This window comes from Perca fluviatilis, chromosome 20, assembly GCF_010015445.1.
Source record: "Perca fluviatilis chromosome 20, GENO_Pfluv_1.0, whole genome shotgun sequence".
In the NCBI taxonomy this organism is placed as follows: Eukaryota; Metazoa; Chordata; class Actinopteri; order Perciformes; family Percidae; genus Perca; species Perca fluviatilis.
Genome location: NC_053131.1, coordinates 27,592,944 through 27,617,111, shown reverse-complemented (window position 1 = coordinate 27,617,111; position 24,168 = coordinate 27,592,944). Strand labels below are relative to the sequence as shown.

Sequence of the window (24,168 nt, the reverse complement as noted above, 5' to 3'; positions counted from 1 at the left end):
CAGTGTTTCGGCTCAGGCTCACATTTAAAAATGCTTGCCTTTTTTCTGGGCACACGGCGTCGCAAACTTTAATCATGCAGTTTTTGACAAATTCCCCTCGGTAAAGGGCCGGGCTGATTTTGCAACCTCTGCTGCCACAATAAAACTGGCCTTAACAGCAGCCTCGCTTTGTGATTTGGCTTTAGTGAACATAGCCTGCTGTGACACCAGACTTCTTTTTAACTCTTCTACCTTCTGTAGCCTTTGTGTCGTGTCCAGATGCTTGTATTTGTCGTGGTGCTTCGTTTCATAGTGTCTTCTTATGTTGTATTCTTTCATTACAGACACACTTAGTGTGTCTCAAATCGCGCACTTCCCGTAGTGCACTAAGGGAAGTGCACTTCGTACACTATGTACTTACTTGCATAGTGCGTAAAATTTGACGGAGGAGTATTGTCTCAAATCGCGCACTGCCTTTTGTACTTACCGGAAGTGACGATCAAAACATCTCAGTCCTCCTCCTTCTTCTCTGTGAATTATACCCAGGGCAGAGCATTCTCACCACGTTGTCACCATACATTTCTGCTTTGTCACAAAATGAATGTGATTTTTTATTGTTGCCCTCTGTTTATGCAACCGTAAACATCCAGGTATATATATCATGCTTTTCTCTTAATCATTGTAAAAAAAAAAATAACCACAAATGGCCATTTTGATTATTTAGCAAAATTGACAATTAAAATGGTGCAACAATAAGTACATAAAAAAATATAATATAAATATAAAAAAATAAAAAAAAAAAAATAAATTGGGATAAATGATAGACCAATTTAAACAGGGATGGAGTTCTCTATGTAAGATACAGACTACACTACGTGACGTCGCACAAACCAGCAGGGAAATCCCACTTTCTAGCAGAGGAACCAAGGACATTTCTGTAACATTATATAACACCAAAACATGTTAATATGATATAACATAGCATACATTAACGTACTTAACATTATACATAATTATATACAATCACACATCTACCTAAAACGTCTGCAGTACGATAGTTAAAAACAACAACGTATACCACAACACATGTACGTATAGGTTATAATAACCAAAGTAAGAAAACCTAACCCCTACTACTAATAAAGCGATAGCACTCAAAATCAAATAACTTATAATCTAAAAAATCATCACTACTGCAAAATTAACACACATACATAAACAGGTTGGATATGTAAACAAGTAAAAAAACTGATGTTAACTAATTTGGGTTGTATTCGGCCCCATTATTGAAAGTTTTCACCTTTTGTAGTACCTTGCAACAAGATGGCGACAGTTGAGTGTGGAAAGTGTCCATCGATCCACACTCAACTTTCACGTTATGAGTGCACATCCGGGTACTTTAGACTCATTTACCACACTTCGACGAGTTAAATTTTGAGTGTACTCAAATAGTTAGTATAAGTACAGAAGTGCGCGATTTGAGACACACCAACTGTCTCCGCACAGGAGACACACAGCTTGTACTATTATGGTGGTGCGTGCGATATACTTGAGTTTGACACATGTGGGCTAAGTTATCAATGCCGTTAGCATCTTGGCTAACACTATTGTTACTTAGTTTATGACAAATCATTTCGGCTTTCTAACATGATGTCATTGTGCTAACAGAGCACCATTAGCCTTTACAACAGAGCCGCTTCACTCGCTTGTTAGATAATGTTTCATCACAGAGTTCTCTGTTGATTTGTGTTTGTCGCTGTGTGCTCCTGGTGGAAAATGAATGTTAAGAAATGGTGTGTCGGAAATGCAATGCGCCGTGGCTTAAGTCCCCTTCAAGGCCAGGCTGATGTTGGAAGTCCCTCTAGTGGACAGAACGTGTAACAACAACCACATGCTTATAGTGGAATTGACAATGTAGTGTAATAAATATTAATAACAGGCTGCATTTGAGCATGAAATATTTTAATATTATTAAAAAAAGATGCAGACCATAGGCTGTTTAAAAAAAAAAAAAAAACATGCACAAAAACATGCACAAAAACATGCACAACGTGCCATGTTTTATCCTGGAAATGTACTTCCGTTGATCCAGACTAAGTCAATCACAGCTGTCAATCATGATGTTTCACAGAAACCATCTTTGGGAAAAATTTATTTGACAATTACTTTGATTTTTTTGTTCGGCCGATGTCCCATCTGCTCACATGGACGGGGCGGGATTTATGACCCGTACTGCAGCCAGGGGGCGATCGAGATGTTTTGGCTTTACTTAGAACCCCCAATACAGACACCACCACACACTTCTTGTAGCTCATAGGGGGGTTACTTTTATACTTGTCGATACATTGGTTTTTGTGGAAAACACTGCATATCATACCTTCTAAGATGTAAGATAATTTAGGATTGCCAGCCCAAGCCATGTATTCTGCAGACTTTTACAGTCTTGAGAAGATCTATTGTTACATAGTTTATTGTATTTTAACTGAAGAACAGCAGCACTGTTAACATGTAGAGAGTGCAGGCTTTGCTGTAAGAAGTGTGGTATCAGGGTTATACAGGCTAAAAACAAAACTTTTACAAACCGAAGAAGTGAGTGCTCTTGCTGTAAAATCAATACTTGAAATTGCTTCTGATTTCTTAGAGATGGGACAATATGGGAAAGTCTCCAAGACCTCAGCACAGTGTAACTATCTAACAAATGCTGAGAAAGTACAAATTGTGGCTTATCTCAGTTGTGGTGCCTACTTAGACTGTAGTTGTAGCACTGCGTAACCTTAACAATATAGTGGTAAAGCTACTGTATTGATCTGATGAGGTTGGCCTGGTAATCTTGTCCACCTTAAGTATGATAAAAGTGCCTCCCTAAACACAGTTGCTCATTTTATTGGTAAGATTTATTGTTCTTTACATTGATGATTTCACATAGTTTTCTTTATGACCTGTAACATGATTAGTTGTAGTCATGCTTTTGTTTAAATTGCATTGACCTCACTCTGTCACCTTTCTGGTAGTGTTGCCAACTCTTTTCCAATGAAAGTAGCTAGCACCAGCTCCAAAAGTTGGTTAAAGTAGCTAGATGACGTCATTACGCAATCATTTGCATAAAGCTTAGCGGTTGTGTCAGCAAGGTAGATAGAGAGAAATATAAATCTTTAGCCAAATAATCACAAATTCAACAAGGAATTTATTTTACCTGATAATTATTAATTAGGTAGCTTATCTTTGAAGTAAAAAAATAAATTCTACAAAGGGAGGGAAAAAGATCGATAAAGAATTCTCAAAGAAGGCTGGCTTGCCCAGGGCCAGGCCAGCTCAGCGGCGTCTTTCTCCCGTTGCGTGCTGCTGTCTCTCGTACCTACACCGGCCCCGCACCCTGTCCCCCCTCCCCTTCTACCTGCCAGCGCAGTGAGGAGAGAGCAGAGAGGGGAGGTGCTGCTCCTCAGTCACAGAACAGAAGACTGTTTTGGAGGCCACAAGAGAGAAATACCTTGCATGCTCGCTGGACAATACTGGCGTCTTTTCTACAGAAAGTCGCCAGATTTGTTGCTAGTCGCTTTTTTTTTTCTTTTAAAAGTCGCTAAGGGGGTCTGAGAAGTCGCAAAATCTAGCGACAATGTCGCTAAGTTGGCAACACTGCTTTCTGGTTCACGGAATTGCTGAATTATTCCACACTAAGCATTCACATGCACAAATAATTTGCACAAAAATGTTGATTTGTTAATCGTGGTAAGCTTTCTATAAACAGCCTAGTGCAGTTAGCATTATTAGACAAACGTTTTGGCATGTTTATAACATTGTGATCATTATTGAAATATTAGTTACATGTGTAATCGAGTCAACCACCTGTTAAACCCAGCCCTGGTTCTGACCACTTTAATGTAGAAAAGCAAAATTGTTAAAGAAACTGGTAGATAGGTATAGAAAGATGATTATACAAAACTTTAGGTCCTCTCCTCCAGAGCCTAGTGCGAGAAGTCATTTGAAAGTGACCAAGCCTCCTCAAACAGCGATTTACTGAACCACAGGGATGAGTCTTCATGAGGTCTGTCCACAGGGAGGGAAGGACAGATGGAGGCAAAGATAGAGACAGAGAGAGGTTGAGTGGGAGGAGAGCTGACCCTTAATTTTGTCCCTGAGCACATTTTTAGGGAGGGTATTACAGCAGTAATGCCTTGACTTCTATTACACCCAGCCCTAGTCTTGACAGCAGCAATGTTTAAATGAACACTGCATTTGTATAACCCCCCTCCACTCCTGCCAGTGAAACAGTCTTCACTATGCACCAAGAGGTGTACTGCTATTAAAGCTGTTTGGCTTCATGTACTGACTCAAAATGATGATGTGCAACCAAAAAGTCTGAGGCCATTATATCTGAAAATACAAAATATCCAACTGACAAGGTTCTCCCTCCCTGATCCTGTTGTTACCTCTTCTGACTGATCTTTTAACGTTTTGGTCGAATGAAGCTGTATATTTGCAGATTTTGCAACAGTTTGAAAAGTCTGTTTAGATTGTAGTTAAAGAGCCAGTTCCTTGTTTGTTGAAACTGTGGACTTTCAATCAAAATTGACAAAAAAAAATGCTGCTGCAACATTATGTTTATTCTATTGAACACCTCTTTTCCCCTGGCAGTATATGTAATTAAAGGTTGAATTAGCTAATTTAGACTTAACAAGGTATTTTTTGCCTGCCATCCGTTTTCTTTCCCGAATGAGCTTGGATTGTTAAGATTCTCGTGATGTGGGCTTCGAGAATCACTTTAGTTTGAACGTTGTTTAGTTATTGCATTGTAATAGCCACTGTTGAAATATATGTGCCTCTGCAGAAATTTTTTTTGAATTATTGTTTGTTTGTCTGTTTTGTTTGTCTATTGAAACTAATTTTATGAAAATGTTTGTGTACATATTTCAGTGGTCCAGCCATAGACACATTTCTAAATGTAATGTATTGTGCGTATTTTACCAGATAACCAATGCCCTGGCAATAGCAGAGCATGCGACCAGCACCTGGAGGGTATCCCAGAGTTCACATGGAGCATAGTGGCTGCCGGGGACCTGCGGGAGGGAAGGAACGAGAAAAGCGAAAAGAAGGCAGAAAGCCCCCAGGGGTGGGAGGAAGGTAAGAACGAAGGTATCGCTTTCCCCCCATTGCAGGGGAATTTCATTTTACAACAAACTTTCTCAATCTTCTCATACTTTTAAAATGCCCTGCTCATGTTAAACTTCATAAAGAATGCATCAGCCATTACTTTTTGAGTGCCTTTGTCAGTTTTGTCGTGGCAAGCTTTTTTGGTGCTGTGCGGTATGGAGTACCACTCTGTGTCCTTCAAGCTTTCCACTTAATAATGTCATTTCAGACACTTAAACAGGAACTAAAGCAATCACTTTGATAACTTTAAGCCAATTGAAATACCAAAGAAGCAGGATTACATGTTTGCTTAAGTGCTATTGGGATATTACTTTTCATAAAGTTTTCTCAGGTAAAGAGCTGAATATAGTTTACTAAGCCAGTAGTCTGCAACATCTTGTAGGCCCCTGCCTTCAAATCTTCCATATCCTCCGGCATCATTCATTTTCATACCTTGGAAGATGAGAAAACAGTTTCTGTCATCTTATCTCCTGAGGTGATGGTGAAATGGAGGGAGACAGAAGGGTCTATTTATTTCCTTAAATGTTTTTTCCTATCATGAGCCACAAGTCTGAGCCCAGATGGGTGGAGTGCTGAATGAAATTGGAAAAGTAAAATATATTGACGGGTAAGAGAAAGGAGTTGGTGTGAATGGACTGAAGAAATTATAGCTGTCTCACCTGTATATCTACTTTAAGTTGTAAATGAGGGCATAGGATGTGTGTGTGTGTGTGTGTGTGTGTGTGTGTGTGTTAGAGGCTTGTGGCGATTAGATCATATATCGACGATTAAAGGAATGAGCGGCGATTGGGTTTTCCTACGCATATAAAGTGATTTTAACTAACTTACTATCAGAACTATAATAATCTAGAATCTGCGCCCTGCTGTTTATTTTCTGGTAGAGCGGTAAGTTTGCCCGCTGAGCCACGTTAATCAGCACGAGTGAATCTTTAGTTCCTCAACGTTAATTACACAGGAGTTTGCCATCCCTTTTCCATGCATCTCACATCTGATTGGCTGTGCTTTGGACAGTCACCCAACCTCCCTGGCTTTCCGGCTGCTGCGAGGGGATGGGAGCTCACGCTACATTAGGTCAGCCTGCACCCATTAACGCAACTGGGGGCTAAGATACAGCAGTTAACAATTGAGTTTCCCTGGTGCGGAGCTTCGCCTCCAGCACGACGAATAAACTACAGTTATTACATAATTATCACATTAGCAGGCAGAGGAACAGCTAAACATTTGACGCGCTGATCAACAGAGACGGCGAGTGAGAGAAGCCACCGCTAACTGCTAAACTAAAGTAGCTAACAGTATGTAAACAACTGTTGGATTGGCAAGAAAGTTGCTAAAAGGAGATCGCTATGAGCGCTTGAGTGAACTAGTGGAACTTTAGGTTTAAATGTAAAGTGGATAATTGGCCGCTGTAATGAAGACTATGACCAAAATAACCGTCGAGCTACCGAAGCAAGACGCTATCAACACTGAAGCATGTCATCATCACGTTAGCCGAGCAGGAGGCAGGACAGCCGAGCCGGTGTTGTCAGTTTTATTGATGAAAGTGAAAGCCGCTGCGCATATCCAAAATATGTTATGAGAAATTACATGTTCAATGTACCCAGACTGGCAATCAGATCGCTTATCACGTTCTCTAGTAACCACGATTGGGGTGTGTGTGTGTGTGTGTGTGTCTGTCTGTCTGTCTGTCTGTCTGTCTGTCTGTGTGTGTGTGTGTGTGTGTGTGTGTGTGTGTGTGTGTGTGTGTGTGTGTGTGTGTGTGTGTGTGTGTGTGTGTGTGTGTGTGTGTGTGTGTGTGTGTGTGTGTGTGTGTGTGTGAGAGGGAAAAAACAGGCAAACAAGCAGAAACGGCTGAAAACGAGAGGAAGGAAAGATGACAGGTCAAGAGATGGGCCCATCTCTCTTGTCTTCAGACATCAGCATTTCAATTGTGTTTGTGTCCGTGTATCTGCGCAAGCTTGGCCAGACTTGATGTGTGTGTGGGTGTGGGCTCAGCAGCTACGCCATCACAAGCAGGGTTATTACAATTTAAGGTAAAAAAAAATAGCAACTGTTCAAAACCCAGTAGTACAAAAAATGACTGATGATCCCTTGATTTCTCTCCTTTCCCTTGATTTCTCTCCTCCATCATGATCTATTAATTAATACAAATTACTTTGTTTTCCAAGTATGCCACATAACTTAATACTGGCAATACATTAAGCGTATTTTTCTTAAAGAGCATGCAAGGTGCACAACATTTCCACAGACTAATTTAGCCACAACCAGTTTTTACCCAGAGAGGACAACTAGTTTTTAGTAGAAAATGTCTTTGTCTAGTCTTTAAATGATGTACAAATATTGTCCCATCAACTTTGAGTCTTGTCTTCAAAATAATCTTTACTATCCTATTAGATTTCTAGATTTGCATTGAATATAGATGTATAACTCTTTTATATAAGTTCATATAGTAATTTCTCCCATCTCAAAGACCTGGATTTTACAAAATTATTAGAGATGCACCGATAGACCAGCTGGTGACCGGAATTGGCCGGTTTTCACGTGCTCGGCCATAACCGGCGACCGGTAGGTCAGTCTGACATATGCTGATTTCATGACGGTCAATGCTATAATTAACTGACAACATAAGTTATACGAGTTACAGTTCTAAAGGACGCACGCACACACGGACGCGACGGCACAGTCTCTTTTTCCTTTCTCTGTGTGAAGCGTGTGTCGGCGCTATTCTCACACGTGTAGGGAACCTCGTGACTTAACCTGCAACATGTCAGCTGTTTGGAAATTCTTCAGCGTGTGTGCAGAAGATAACAAGTTTGCAATATGCAACACCTGCAGGGAAAAAGTAGGGCGTGGAGGGACGACACCAAAAACCAAAATCACATTTGTTTTAGTGTGATATTGGATGTGAAAAGAAGGAAATGGTTCTGACATTGCACTTTAGATGTGTGTGAATTTCCCACACCAGGAGTAATTTATATAGTTCTATTTTATAGTGATCCATTATCTGTTCAAAACATGTTCTATGTTCTGTGCAAAATGTTCTATTAAAGAAAAGATAGAAAATAAATATTTGTGTGTGCTTTAAAGTGGTTAGAAAAAATGAAATTGGAATCGGCTAAAATCGGTATTGGCTGGCCTAACTCAAAGAAAATCGGAAATTGGAATCGGCCTAGAAAGTTGTAATCGGTGCATCTCTAAAAGTTATTAACACAACGGCTTCCTCTGCCCACTGAAAATTATTATTATTGACAGAGTTTATCTTGAGGATCCTAAATCCCCAAGAACAGAGGGATTCAATTAAAATGTATATGATGTGCAGACATATTAAAGTGATTATATATGAAGGAATGGAATTAAAGGGGGACATCAGGTCTTTGCAGCCTTCTCCCTGACCCTGTAACAGCCATGGTCTTAAAAAGTCTTAAATTTCAAAGTCAAAATGTAAGGCCTTAAAAAGTCTTAAATTTCGCTGAAGTATTGTGTCTAGGTCTTAAATAATTTTAAACCGGTCTTAATTTTCTTACGTCCATGCAACGCTACCTCTAATGCTCATTAAAATGCTCCCGCAGCGCAAAAGTTTTTGTTTTTAATTCCGTGGTGTTGTAGTTCTTTTTTTCGCTAGTCAGAATATAATTCGCTGTATTACAACTACAAATGAGACCAATATGCAACTTAAATTGCAGCCAATCAGCTTTCGTGTTATTGGTGCAAGTCTCTTGCGGACTGTACCAAAGACATACAACAGATTGTATTCTTTAGGTATGTGGAAGTGCAAGTTTAGCAATGCTTGAAAAACTGAATTTAGGGCAAACATCCAGTTGCTTACAAAGTATTTGAAGCCTACTGCTTCTTATGCGAGCGATAAAGCAATTAAACTATAAACGTTGGGTGTACGGGCGCTGGAGTCTCATGAAAAAAGTGAGAAACATCTAAATGTGAAGGGTCTCAAGCAAACTACAGCCATCAGCCAGTTCTGCTGAGTATCTGGCCGTGGCTCCAGCCCCGGCCCCAGCACTACCTCCACACTGCCTAGGCCACACCCACACAGCAGCTCCGCAACTCTAGTAAGCGACCTCTGTGTCACTTTTGGATCAGAGTCAACCGAGCAGAGGTGCTCTGGCTTGGGTACCGAAACCCGGTGCCAATATGTAGGCCTATCTACCAGGCTGAATAGTAACGTGGATTTCGGTGCCACTTTAATGCTTGTGCTGCTCTCTGGTGCTCTGATACGGACATCAGAGGCAACAGAAACATCTCTGCATGTGACGCTAGTTAACACACTTTGCAGCAGGTAACGTTAGCCCACAGTTAGCAGATAGCTACTTAAATACACTTAAATGCTGAAAACTAAACGGTTGAAAGTGTGGCAGTATTTTATTGGAAATGATTCCAACACTGGGAGTCTGCAGTTAAGGACAGAGAGTAGCTTCACCATAGACACTGCTGCAACACAGACAGGACGTAATGGTACGTTCAGTTACAGTTGGTAAGCTGGTGGTTCATTCATTGTTTTTGTAAAATACCCTTTTCTCATCTAGTGGTTCTTCTTTTTGTCGTGTAACTGCAATTGACTGGTAAAATAAGTTTTGTTATAAGTGTTATATTTTAAATAAATAATTTTAATTTAACCATATGGCCTTAGCAAAGCACAAGCCGTGCTCTTTATTTTAAAGTATCGATTCAGGCACCGTTTAGGCACCCTTTTAAAAGTGTTGTTTAGGACTGGTATCGGTGGGGGGGAGAGAACAATACCCAACCCTACTCTGGGTCCTCTAAAGGGTTACTAAACACCAGTCTATAATGTAAATAGGGCTGAAACGATTCCTCGAGTAATTCGATTACAAAAACTCCTCGATGCAAAATGACTTGCCTTGAAGCTTCATTAAAGTGTTAATCAGTGTTACCAACGTTGTATCGCTGACGGACGGTGTTTCCGCACGGAGCATTATTACTGTCGCACACCAGATGCTGCTGCTGCTAGCTTTTTCCGAAAATGTAACCAAACTATTGTTAATTATTGCTCTTCAATAAAACAAAAGTATTTCTTATCCGATTACTCGATTAATCGACGGAATAATCTGTAGAATACTCTATTACTAAAATAATCGATAGCTGCAGCCCTAAATGTAAATGAGGAAATCTGAGAATTGTTTCAGATGTTTCCCGAATCTGACGTTTTTTGTTGTTTTTATGTTGTGATATATGTCTTAAATTTCATTCATAATGGTCTTAAAAAGTCTTAAATTTGACTTGGTGAACCCTGCAGAAACCCTGGTTAAAATCACGCATGTATATGTGCAAAACAAGAAAGAAAAGAAAACGAAGCTGATCATGATTGAAGGTTGGCAACGTGGAGAACAAAGGCAATATATGTGCATAATCATGTTGAAGCCCTCAGTTAGCCACAGTACAGTTGGCGTGTTTTGAATAATTGAGCTGGGCGAGCCGCTGTCTCCACACATTCACTGGCACTTGCAATTTAAAAGGGATGGTAATAAGGGATGAATACTTAATGGCTGTCATGTGTGGAAATGCTAGAGCTGTTTTCTACAGTATCTAACTCGTCCTCTGTAGGATGATCAACTTTGAAATTTGTAAACTGACAGTGTTTCTTTTATCCAGAGATGCTGGTAGTTAGCGTGAGGTTGTGCAGACACAAGCTGGCAAGTCACAGAGGTGACCTAGATCAAGTACAGCTACCATAATCAGAGGCTTAACAGGGCTTTCTATTGATATAGCAATGCTGTATTTAGCAGTAGTGGAATGTAACTAAATACTAAATATATCTACTAAAGTACTGTACTTAAGGGGTAGTTCGGAAGATTTTTTTGAGAGAGGTCGGAATCGAACCCGGGCCGCTGCGATAAGGACTGAGCCTTAGAACATGGGGCGCTCGCTCAACCAGGTGAGCTACCAGGGCGCCCCATAATTTGGATTACCTACAGTAGATGGCAGTCAGCACGCTGCCAGTTTGGAGAAGCAGGCAGGATTACTGGGACGGAATCCAAGCAATGTACTGCTATGTATGGGGCCAGCAACTAAACGTATTTTAGTCACCTAAAACGCTTAGCGTTAGCTTTGTTGTTTCCTAACCCTTTTCCATTTACCCTAAAGGTACCTCATACAACCCCACTTACAAAAATCCGAACCATACCTTTAACTAACATTATGCAGGATTGGCACTTTACTCCACTATCGAGCGCCGACAGCGGTGAAGGCTCTATTGAAACTGAAGGAATTATTATTACGGCAAATTAATTGCCTTTTTGAGGGGCTTAACATACTCGGAAACTCACCAAAATTGGCGGTCGCGGTGTACGTTGTAGGATTCTTGTAGGGTACAGATTTGATCATTGGCAAATTATCAAAGATGTTTTATCAATATCAATAAAGTTATGAATATGGTTATTAATAACTTTATCAAATCGACAAACAATCAAAACGGGGCACCACCCTGCTAGTCAGGGACCAATAATCAAACTGTGGAACAGTCTCATTTCTGTGGTAATCCTTTAAAAAGGAAATAAAGGAAGGGGTGAATCCAAGCACGGACCTGATCGACCAGCGATTATTACAACAAGTACACAAATAATCACAAGCAACTGCTAATTAAGTATAATAAGATTTATTAACGTCACAATTATCAGTAGCTAATCAATAATCCTTCAATTATAAACTTATATATCTTTTACCATATCACAACCAAAACAAAGCCAAAACAAAGCAGCATGTGTTATCGGACGTCTGTGTGTGTGTGTGTGTGTGTGTGTGTGTGTGTGTGTGTGTGTGTGTGTGTGTTGTGTGTGTTTTGTGTGTGTGTGTGTGTGTGTGTTTGTGTGTGTGTGTGTGTGTGTTTGTGTGTGTGGGGTGTGTGTGTGTGGCCGGGGGGGGGGGGTGTCAAAATGTAGGCCTAACACAAAAAACAAACTGGCTACTCCTGTGAGCTGCACAAAACTATTTAGCCTCAAGAGGGCGGTAGTGGTGCTGCGTGCACGGGGAGGAGCTGAAGAAGCCGAGGGGGTTGCTAGACAACGCGCACGCTTAGCCTAGTATGCTAGGTCATGTGTTAGCTCTGTTCAAGGTGATGCCGACTCCACGTGTGAAGCTAGCCTACCGCGTTAGCTCGGGAGATACGCGGCTAGCCTGTGTGTGTGTTAGTAAGAGGAGAAAGAGAAGAAGAGTAAAGAAAAGAGGCACTTTGATCTTAATTATCGATAATGACCTAGTTCCCCTCAGCCACTGTCCTACAGACTGAGACTTTTGGTTTTGCTGAGGGAAACGTCACTATAACCACTCCAGTAGCTAATTGCTGATTTTCGCGATTCTATCGCAGACAGTAACTAAATTCCATGAAAGGAATGAATTAGCAGGTAGCGATTACAGTTATACCCAGCTACTTAACACAACCTAAATCAACGGTATAATTGATCGTTTATACATTCACAGACAGATTAATAATCACATATGGACCAGTACATGATTAAATCAGATCACATTAATGGCAACAATGGTAGCGAACCCTTTGCTCATTAGTAAACACACTACTTATCTCTGCCCAGACGTCAGCCTTTTTACGGTGTGTTCAGTCCGTTTGTTTCTGTCGATATATTTCCACAGAAATGAAACAGAACGAATCCCGGGCGCTCGTCAGGGCCACGGAGAAACTCCCCTCCAAAAAGGCAGTAAGGGGAAGAGTTTGGTCGACTTTGAGAAGAAAAACGTTGTTTCCTTCTCACTGCAGTTATGAAAAACACTGGTGCGTTTTCATAGGATCCTCCGAAATTAAATCCACTTTCTCCAGAAAATAGAAGCTTGCGCGTCTCCTGTCAGCAACGGGAGTTGCAGGTGAAGACGAGGGGGTTTCCTAGGGTCAGGTTATTTATAGGTTCAGACCCCCTGCTGTGTTTATGGTCCCGCTGAACCAATAGGAAGACTCGAAACTCTTGAAAGGGTGAAAACTACAGTCGTGTAGTCCTTTGACTTCCTGCCAGTTGTGAGGCGTTTCCCTTCTGGCTGGCACTTTCACATAGAGGTGTGAATTAACCAGGCTTTGAGGTTTACATACAGGCCAAGATTCCTTTGTCTTGGCCACATGTCCCCTTGTCTCTGAGCACACGGGTTTAACCAGACTCTTGGTCCCCAACAACGTATTTTAAGGGTTTTGGGAATAGGCGCACAAAACTGGCTCACTAGTTCACCCTACAAAGTAAAATATATTTTTTGCCCCAGCAGTACGTTTAACGTAGACTAACGAAACTTGGTACACATATGCAGCATGTCAAGACATACAAAAAAGATCATTGGAGCCATACCCTAAACCCAACAGGAAGTCCACCATTTTGAATTGAAAGTTCAAAATTAGTGCGATTTTGGCCATTTCCAAGTCATACTTTAACGAACTCCTAGAGATTTCATCTGATCGACTTTAAATTTGGTCTATGCCATCTTAAGACATTAAAGATGAACATGTATTAAAAGTAAAAACTTTTTGTCATAGGGCATGGCCGTGGCGGGGCGGCCATTTTATTCGTTTCGCCAGCGAAACAGGAAGTGGGCGTAACTTGAGTGTACATTATTGAATTGGCTCGAAACTTCTCAACAAGAGTAGGCCTAAAAGTCAAGGTGCTATACTTTAACGAACTCCTCCTAGAGATTTCATTCGATGGACTTTAAATTTGGTCTGTACCATCTCAACACCTTAAAGATGAAAAGTTATTAAAAGAGAAACTTTTCGTCAAATGGTGTGGGCGTGGTGATTTGATGATTGATTTCTTGTGTGAGGTATCATTGAACTTAGCAGAGAGTTCATTTTTGTTTGGTGATGGTTTGACCCGCCCCCTATGCTTTAGCCACGCCCCTTTTCATAACTAATGACCTGTTTGATGTAGTCTTGTGTGAGGTATCATTGAACTCAGCAGGGAGTTCCTTCTTCACTGGTGATGGTTTGGCCCCCTGTTCTTATTATTTATTTATTGGTAAAGGTTTGCACCGACCCCTATGGTTTTGCCACGCCCCCTTTCACAGATAATGAACTGATATCTTTTCCCTTTTCATTGGTGACAATTTGCAGTGTCTGAGTGCCGCGCAAATGCACGGTTGCAAGGAGCGGCGTCCGCCAGTAAGCCCGACGCGCGTAGAGGTGCGAGGGCCCATCAAACGCTGCTTGCAGCTTTAATTAATATTATTATTATTAATACAAAATATAAATCAACTAAATTATGACATGTTATTATAGGTTAAGCTACCCAGTCGTAAAGTAACTATCGCCACAGTATTTTTACAATGTAGTATTGCTTTTACCGAAGTAAAATATCTGAATACTTCTTCCACCACTGGTATGTAGTGGTGCCCACTAATGGATAATTAATGCCCTTTTATAGTGTAAAGAATAATACAATATATGGAAATACCATTTCTGGAACTAAGGTTCCATTTCTACTGTGTTAGTCTACAATATAAACATTTTCTTTATCCTGTAGATCCCATTACACTTGCCTGTAATTAAGTGACCTTTTTTTTTTAACCAATGTATAAAATGAAATGTGGCTTTAATGCAATCATTGTCAGTCATTATCATGATGTCCCTGGCCATTACTAGCATGTGACTGCAGCACACTGTGAGTGTGCACCCTTCTCCTCCCCTTCAGGCTGATATGTGGGGGCGGTTAGCCACATTTATGCTCTGGGTAAAGTAAGTAATGAGAACAGCATGAAGCAACAGTGCCTTTGGCAAGATAATTAGCATAAAATGCAATGCTTAACATTTAGATCAAGAAAAATCATAGCAGTAATCATGGATCGGTTTGACACATCAGCTCTTTATGTTGTGAGAGGGCCCCGTGAAGGGGTTTTCTATAGTGGCTAGCTAACAGGTGGTGACACGCAGCAGCAACTGCTGAGGGATGTAAGGAATATACATCCACTCAATCAAACCGTTCAACAACTATCTCGGCGCCAAATGCTTCTTCTGTGACACTAATTGAGTTGATTGAAAATGAGTCACCTCTGTTGAGTACAATCTAGAGAAATTTTGAATCAAGACGCTGTGGAAGAAACAGACAGAAAATGATGTGACTATATTTGGCTTCTCCTGTGTCCTTTCTGCACAGAGCGGGTCACCTCAATTCCATGTCTGCCTCCAATGTCTCCTGCCAAAGAAAGTGTGAATATGATTACACATTGATTTCTCGCTCTCACCCGCCGAATAGAGTAGCGTGAGTTGGAGCTCGGAGCTGACTGGCAGGAGGAGATATCCAGTAGAACGTTGTTTGCTGAAGCCGTTGATTTGTTTGTTTGTAATAGAGTGGCCCCGGGGCTGTCTGTCATCTGCCAACTCAGGGAGTCATCTGGATTTTCTTAGCTGGGCTGAGTATTATAGGATTCAGGATAAAAAGACAAAATTTAGAGGGAGCTTTGGCTTACAGAAGCTTATCTGACATTGGTTTTAATGTCAAGGCAAACCCTGGCTGTATAGATTACATTCTTTGCATTTAAAACCGTAGCTTCACCAACTGTTGCAGGCTTTGAAGGAAGCACATATCTGGAATGAACATCTGAAAAACTATAGTATACAAATAAAAAAGAAAGTTTTAAATTACCGTACTTTAACGTGTGACTCTGTCAAGAGTTTACTTTACATTTTAATCACGTGTATGTCGTAAAATTACAACTAGCATTCTATGATTTGTGTTAAATAATTATACCTATGTACATTAAAGTTAAACTGTAGGTTTTAAATGTGTGGTTTAGCACACTATAAAACTACCATAAAGGCAAACAAAAGCACTGAACATTAAACATTGAAATTTGTCTACTCTAGAATCATCCAACAATAAAGAAATTCACAGATTGGCTCTAGTACAATGATGTACCAAAAATGAATGAATGGATGTATGTGAAACTATTGTAATGTGCCATAAACTATATAGTCAACCTTTGACTTTCAAGATAAGATACAGCATGCATCAAACCTAAAACTGAAGAATTGTATATGTATAATTGTTAGAATTTTTACAGAGAAAGATATTAGCACCTAATATTTGCCATAAAATGCAGTGTTATCCGTATACAATTACATTTTTATAACTTAACCTGTGTTAATATTTCTCATACCCTTAGGCTGAGTAGCCTGAATGCGTAAGAATGAATGAAAAAAAATGAGTACTGAAAATCCCATCTGCAGCCCTCGTGTACTAAATTTGGTGAATATAGATAGATCTTTCAATGCTTGACCATTGTGCATACATGCATGCACACAAAAATAAATCACACAAAGAGTTAAGGTAGCAGTCGTTCTGGCAGCTGGATGGCATAAGGTTTGTTTGTGGCGATATAGCACAATGACTTGCATACGATTTTACTTTTCGACCAACTGTGACCGTTGTTTTGGCTTAGTCAATACAACGGGGAGAAAGAGCAGCAACATGGAGCAAATGAAGGCTGCAGCTGGTGGGCACTTGAGAATAGCTGCCCACAAACTTTAAAGTGCCTTTTGCAGTGCCTCAGTGATGCCTTCTGGGAATACCTTTTAGAGCACTTTCACAAAGACCGGTGTTGACTCCTTGCGCACTACAGAACATATAAATTGGGGAAGAACACTGCAGGTCATCCTTATTTACACAAAGCTTCTCAAAGTTTGATTTAAAATGAGCCAGAAGAAAGAACGTGTCTAGTTGCCTTCACCTCTACTCTACCTCTATGATTTCAGACATATCAATGTTCCATTTGCCACGCAGGCAGGAGAGCCATCTAATGCCTTTTTCTGTACCCAGAACCCTTCTAATCTGAGCAAATAATTATAAACCATTACTTTGGATGAGAGGCAATTTGTTCTACTTATCTGTTTTGGACCTGAAACACACAGGCCCTGGCATTTGAAGCAAGATTGTGCTTTGTGGGTGGCCCTGCCATCTGCATAAAATGGCTACCTACATGGCAACACACTGTCTATCTGGGACTAAAGAAGAACAGTGAGGTATTATGGTTTGAAAAGTTGTCTTACAAGTAGAAAACTAAACTTGGCTCACCCAGATCACAGATTGAACCAATGTAGGGAACATTGTTTGTTAGTCAGTGAAACCCACAACCTTTTGTCCACAACAAGCCCTGTTTTCATGTATGTCAGAAGACACATCCTCCCCTCTTAAAGTAAAAGCCATGCAGGACAAGATTATCAGTGTTTTGTCCAATGCTCTGTGCAATAAACATGGTGTAGCAGGAGTCAGAGCACATTTCAAGCATTCTTAACATAATAAAACTCTCGGCAATCCAGTCTATGTGGGGATGGAATAACTGCTGTTGTTTTTCTTGTTATTTAATGCAAAACCTAATAGCAATGCCACCTCCAATACCTTTAAACACAACTTTGTAGGCTTCCAGAGGCAGCAAGATCATCAAATGTTATTGTATGATCACAAATAAAGCCAAGCTAGAATATAGAAAACAAATGTGTTGGCGAACCACAAACAGGAGGAAGCTAAATGTTCGTCACATCAGAAAAAAACTGGCAACTCACCTTACCCCTTTATCTCTACCGTTTTTCCCCCTCCTTTCCCATCTCATTCTGTTTTGCCATGATTTATGTGGTGTTGGGTGAAGAAAAATGTTTCATCTAAACCAAGTCAGAAGCATACATCTCCTGCATCGTTGATATCACTTGAAATGTCTCTGCCACAACAGTTCCAAATCCCCTATCATCTCCTTGTGTAACCAGGACATGCTATAAAAAGTGCTGCTCATACCTGGGGAACCAAAGGTGCTTTGAATAATGGCATTGAAGAATGTACCTACAGATATAAACAGTTTAAGTTAAATGTATAATGAGGCCACTTACTCATTTCCAGAGGGACAATTTGTTGCCTTGTGTTCTTCCCTCCACTTTACTGTGCGCCTTATGTTGTGGTCGCACATTTTAACAGTTGGAAGTCAGGCAGTCATTATAAGGAAATACGAAAAGTTAATGAACTCTTAACATAGAGCACACTGTAGCAGTTTAATGTAAAGAAGGTCAGAGCACCTATTTGAGATGAAGCGTTAATGAGAGGCATGAGAATGCACTTTACACTGAAAAGCCTCTTCTTAGGAGTATACCTAAGGGAAATGCAGTTTCTACAGAGGAAGCTATTCTAGGAGAGGTGGTGCTCCGATTAGCATGGTAACAAGAACATCTCAGATAGTGTGGAAGGTTAAAGGCCAGGTAACCAGATGGGTCAGTATGGTAAAACTGGATCTTCTATGGAGCAAAAGCACTGCTGCATTGACCTCTGTGGGTTAAAATGTTCAGGTCTGTTTCCCCCAACATGGCAGTTGTTCAGGTGTGGTCAGACATATCTGTCTGTGCTGTAGCATTACACAATAGCCTGTTGTGAAGTTACATACTGTACTGAACAGTGTGGAGAAAGCATGCAAATAAACAATACATATATTGTGTCAGAGGTTTGAATCCAGATTGTGACCTTTGTTGTATATCACCCTGTCATACATACTGCCCTACTACTTCTGGCCAGTATAATCTTTAGCGGTTTAGGATAGCTAACAGAGGACTAGACTGATCAGACACACCAAGAGGAATGGCAGGTTCTGTGTCTGAAGTTGAGCCCCAGGGCTCTCTCCAGTCCTTCTCCTGTCAACCTTCATTTCTCAGAAACACTAGCCCACTTGATAAACACACCGCTAATGAGTTGATATAGATTAGCCAAGGCTGCTTTTCTCTTTTCATCCATGATGAAACCTTGAGGGATTTTCTTAGCCTAGAGGTTGCTGCATCACGGAGCCCCAAGAGGTGTTGAAAGACCAGTTTTTAATGCACACTCTAACCTTGGTCCAAATGAGCTTGCTGCCTCCCCTGTGTCTTTTTTGTCAAGTGTGTCATCAGAGGCCCACACAATTGCCAATAATCTAGCAAATGGCCCACCTTTGACCCTGATTCTTTAATGAACTGCCCTGCACTATAAAAGCGAGGTCAGCCACACTACATGAGCTCATTACGTTTTACGTGCTATGTTGTTTTAGTAATATATCACTACGCTGATTGTCTGACATCCCAACTTAATTAACCTGGCCCTGAATTTATCTCCTCACTAATTCATGGCTTTGAGGAGACAACAAGAATGTGTCTGTCTCATAGGAAGCCAATGTTTGTTTTTGTTTTTTTCCAATTGTAGATTCCTGGAGTAGTAGGCTCAGTGTTACTGATGAAGAAAATACACAATTAAGTGTCATGTATCCTTCCAGAGATTGATCAGCTCTTCACTCCAACAAAGGCTGACACTATTCTTGGAAAACTATCTCCAGGGATAATAGTTACCTGTGTAAGCTACGATGGCGCTGTCATTCTCTATTGTCTAACTCTCTCTCGCGTTTAATGAACTACAGTTAGTACTGTAGGTACAAGACTAATAAAACAGAAGGAAGCAATTACAAGTACAGCATACCTTTCAAAGTATGCTGTAAGTAAATAAAATCTCATTATTTCAACACAATGTTCATTCTGATGTAATTAGAATACAGTCTGTTAACTATCCAATTAATGTTCCTGTGCTACATTGTGGACATCTCTCCCAAAGCGTGGATATTGTGTGTGTATGTAAGTATTTATATGTATTTGTGTATTGTTTTGTTACTGAACCTACCTCCTGTTAGGCCTGCACGATAAATCGTTATAAAATCGCAATCTCGATTCACCGCTGTTTGCGATTCTTAAATTACTTTTTTTTTATTACATTTTTTTTCAGTGACTTGAATGGCCAGGTGAATGTTAATTCTATAAAAGGCAAGCAGTTAAACAGTGCTAAGAAATCATTCTGTTTTTGATACTGTACTTGGCAATTGACAAACTCCATTTCTCTAGAGACTGAAGCTGTAGCTGCAGCATGTTGATTGACATGTTTTAATTATGTAAAGACATGTTCAAGGAGTTCAGATAGAGCCTGCATCAGGGCCATATTTAATTTAATGTGTTATATGTCACTATTTTTGGTAGCCTACTGTACTTAAATGACCAGTATGTATTTTATTTTCTTTATTCATTGAAGCCTCTATGTTTACAGGCTTGTGGTGTTGCGCAATGTGCTACAAAAAAATAAATAACATTACACTTCATGAGAAAAAAATCGTGGCAGAGAATCGTGATAGCAATTCTAAGCAAAAAAATTGTGATTCATATTTTCCCCCGAATCGTGCAGGCCTACCTCCTGTGGTTCCAATAGTTATAAATGCCTTCAGAGAGAAGGACCATAGAATTATCCAGCAAATCTGTTTTTGCTACCCATTGATTAAGATGACGTATTATGAAGAGCAGCAATTGTAGGGAGAAGTGTAAAGACCGAAACTCCTCGTGAGGAGGAGGGTTGGGGTGGTGGATGGGTCAAACAAACAGGAATTTAACCTAGGAGACTGGTGTTTGTGTCCCTTGTGAAACCAAAAATCGTGTCTTTTTTAGAATTACCTGGGCTATGTAAGTTAACTTAAGCCTTATGTAACGTTCTTAAATAATGCCACAAATGTAAGTATTTTAACCCAAACCACAATCTTTTCCTAAACCTAACAAAGTAATTGTATTGCCTAAACTTAACCAAGTAACACATTTCTTGGTTAAGGTAACCGAAATCCCAATGCGTTTTAAAAGTGACGGCAAGGAGCCCTGACCAAACTAACCGTGACCGTTAGTCTTGAATTGATGATAATGGCCTTCTGAACCTACAAGTAGGTGTAGTGGCCCCTTCTTACTCATATCTAGGACGCTGATAACCACTGATAACACCCATTCAGTGGAGTGAATCAAAACGGGTGCATTTCTGTGCCAAGTAATTTAAAAGTAACCAGAACCCCGTCAGTCAATTACTCCTCCATTTATTTACCATAAGGCCACAGAAATGCATTTCTTATTCGGATATTAGGTGAACCTGCTTTAACTGCCAGATGCTTCTCACTTACTCTTGAGTGGATCATCGATCCTTAAAGGTCAGATCGATTGGTTTCTTTAGGGCCAGTGTCTTCCATACTCGATCCCATACCCGTATCCTGTCTGCTGCCAAGATATCTGTCCTTACTCAATCAATCGGCGTATTGATCCTAACCTGAACATGAGGGCAAGAGGATGTGTGTGTGTGTAATGTTGAAGTAAGCGGGCTCAGACGCCCATTCATACATGGAATTATCTGGGCTTGGCTAAATTGTGCACTGAAACTCAACCCATTTGTACAATAGAAATAAAACTCAAACCAGAAGCAGTTCAGAGAACTGAATTCCTGGAGGTGAAGGGGTGAAATGATGTTGGGTAGAGTGGCGGAGTGTTTAGGCGGGGTATGTGGGTCTTCTCACAATTCCTGTTTAGTGTTCCACCTGCGCTGCAGCACTGTTACGTTTGATTAATTAGGCTCTTTTGATGGTGTCTCCCTGAAGGCTCCTCGATCGGTGAGAGAGCATCCAGGCGATCACACACACAGCACGCATGCATTCACAATCACACACACTCTTAGACGTTATGTGTGGAAGTGCAGGACTCCCTGTGGCTGTGATCAGACACATTTCTGCTTTCACTGGGGACCTGCTGAGACCTCCATCTTGGACAGGGTTCTACCTTGGCTCTAGTTCCCTTGCTGGTCTTTGAAGCATCTCACATCAGAGACTCGCACTTTTGCACACTTTTTCCTCCCTCAGTTTTTCATATCAGGCATTCGAAGCAAATATTAAAACACAGTGACAAATGTTACCCCTTAGCCTAGCCCAATATTTCCTTGTTTAGTATCGTTCTCACAGCAAAACTGTTCCTTTCACTTTTTGATTAATGAAACCCAGATAAAAATATAGCTCTATGTACATTTTTAACCTTTCACCTCTTTTGAAAGCTTATATTGCACTATAGATCTACAGCAGGATTCAATAGGAATCAGCTTAGTGTACAATAAGCTGCTTTGTTCAAACACCATTGTTTCATAATATCCAACAGAATGCAAACTAATATTTGACACAGTCATTTTGAAGATGAACATTAGGGTGGGATTTGTGGTTTGAAACTGGGCTCCTCGGTACATAAAGCAGTGTAATAACAACACTGATAAGAAATGCAGAGTTAGGGAGATAGCAGCACCACAAAGTCACCACAGACAGATGTCACGAGAAAAAAAAAAGAGTGGATTTCATATGTGATACAAAGGTAAAGAAGGTAAGATAAAATGCAAAGGAATTGAGTGGAAAATGATTTTGATTGTGATAGTGTTAGGGGGTGAATCACATAGGCATTCCAAATGTGGAGAAAAAGACCAAGATGACTAAATTCATTAGGCACTATCAGCATTCATTTCCTCATTAATGGGGTGGCACCAGCATGGCAGAAAGGGATTATTTTCAAAAACTGAAAATGTCAACCAGTTGTCTATAAAAGCTAATGAAGGTTTAGAAGAGAATACATCAGCTTTATTATGTATACAAATGACAATGCTCAGCTGGTACAAATGCGCGTCCTCTGTGAACATACTGAACTTCTGCTCTTAGGTGGGGGAACCAAACGTCAGTCCTCAAGGGGGCAATAGAGCTATTCAGAGCGTTTCCATGACCACAATCATTAGGGTTGGGTACCGTTCACTTTTTTTACGGTGCTGGTACCGGAAATTCGGTTCCGGTACCCAACGGAACCTTTTTCCGGTACTTTCCCCCTGTTATAACAACAAAATTATTTCAGTTGTAAAAATAATAATATGAGACCTATTTATCCTATTTACTTAGAACATTTTGTTATTTATTTAGAACATTTTATACATAAAACAAAATGAACAAAATAAAAAATAAAACACTTTCCTCTCCCCTCCCAAACCCGTCCCTACAACCTCTTAAATCAAATAATTATTCATTTCTTACACGGCACTGGTACTTTTATTCTTGTATTTGTATTTTAATATATTATGCCTGTTTTGTTTTCATGACCATTTGCCTGCCTGCTTGTCTGAGAGGAAGTGAACGTTTACAGCACCGCGACTGCTTTCGCATCGCCCTTAATATCATATCGCAGTGAATGGTGTCTGCGTGAAGTTTTGAAAACTGTAACCACACTTGCAACCGCTTTAACGGCATCGCTGTGACTCACTGTGACCTAAACAAAACTGCAGAGACGACATAGTTTACTCGAGTTTGCTCCGTCCGCACCTGTGTGTGTGTGTGTGTGTGTGTGTGTGTGTGTGTGTGTGTGTGTGTGTGTGTGTGTGTGTGTGTGTGTGTGTTGTGTGTGTGTGTGTGTGCGCGTGCGTGCTCCACTCTCTGTCTGTCAACATGCAAATGGGACAGATAAGCTCACGCGTTCACGCTTTTTCTGGTACCGAAATTTAGCACCGTTTGATTTAATGTGAATCGGTCCTTGGTAGAACCGACGTATTTCGGTCGGTACCCAAAAAAGTACAGAGTTCTGTACCCAACCCTAACAATAGTAAACAAACATGGTGTCTGTGCAGGAATGTGTATTACTGTGTTTTCTGCACAGAAGGAAAGAAAAAAAAACAGACGTCTTAATGAAAACTAGGGTTGACCCGAATAGTTGAATATTCAATGTGTCGATCGAAGGAGCCTGATTCGACTGCCAATCACAGCACTGTTGAATCACAGAGGCGTTATGAAACAAGGATCATGTTATGGCATGTGGCGATGAGTCCCTCATCAGGATAGGGGAAATCAATTTGCCAGTCTCCTGCCGACTCTGCTAGCCTGGGCTAGCTAGCCAGCTGGATCGAGGTTTCAAGTTTACAAATAAAATTGATTGATTGGATCACCAACATCATTAGGATACATCCTCTGGGGACCACGACTGACAGACCAACATTACCATCTATATATAGATACATTACAAGCAGGTGACATTTTATTTTTTTGAGGTCACACACGTAACGGTAATCGGTAAGCGGTGCTTACAGGCCCGGACCGATCAGGGGCCCGCATCACTGGAAGATATTGATTGACAGCTGGGGCCCCCTAACGCATTTTCATTATTAATCCCAGCAGTCCCACGTGCAGCCACTGACCAAGCGGGAGTGAGAACGGGGTCAAATTAATTTCCTT

The 24,168-nt window shown here is 40.6% G+C and overlaps 1 protein-coding gene across 2 annotated transcripts in view; it reads left to right on the top strand.

Moving 5' to 3' along the window:
- The window catches only part of alk (ALK receptor tyrosine kinase), a 396,857-nt gene that overhangs the window by 176,597 nt on the left and 196,092 nt on the right, over positions 1–24,168 (top strand). Inside the window, exon 3 of one of the 2 annotated variants that reach the window (XM_039787011.1) lies at positions 4,945–5,097. In XM_039787011.1, the coding sequence (XP_039642945.1) occupies positions 4,945–5,097 (153 nt within the window). Of the gene's footprint in view, positions 1–4,944; positions 5,110–24,168 lie in introns of both variants that reach the window. The other variant, XM_039787012.1, reaches the window with a different exon arrangement.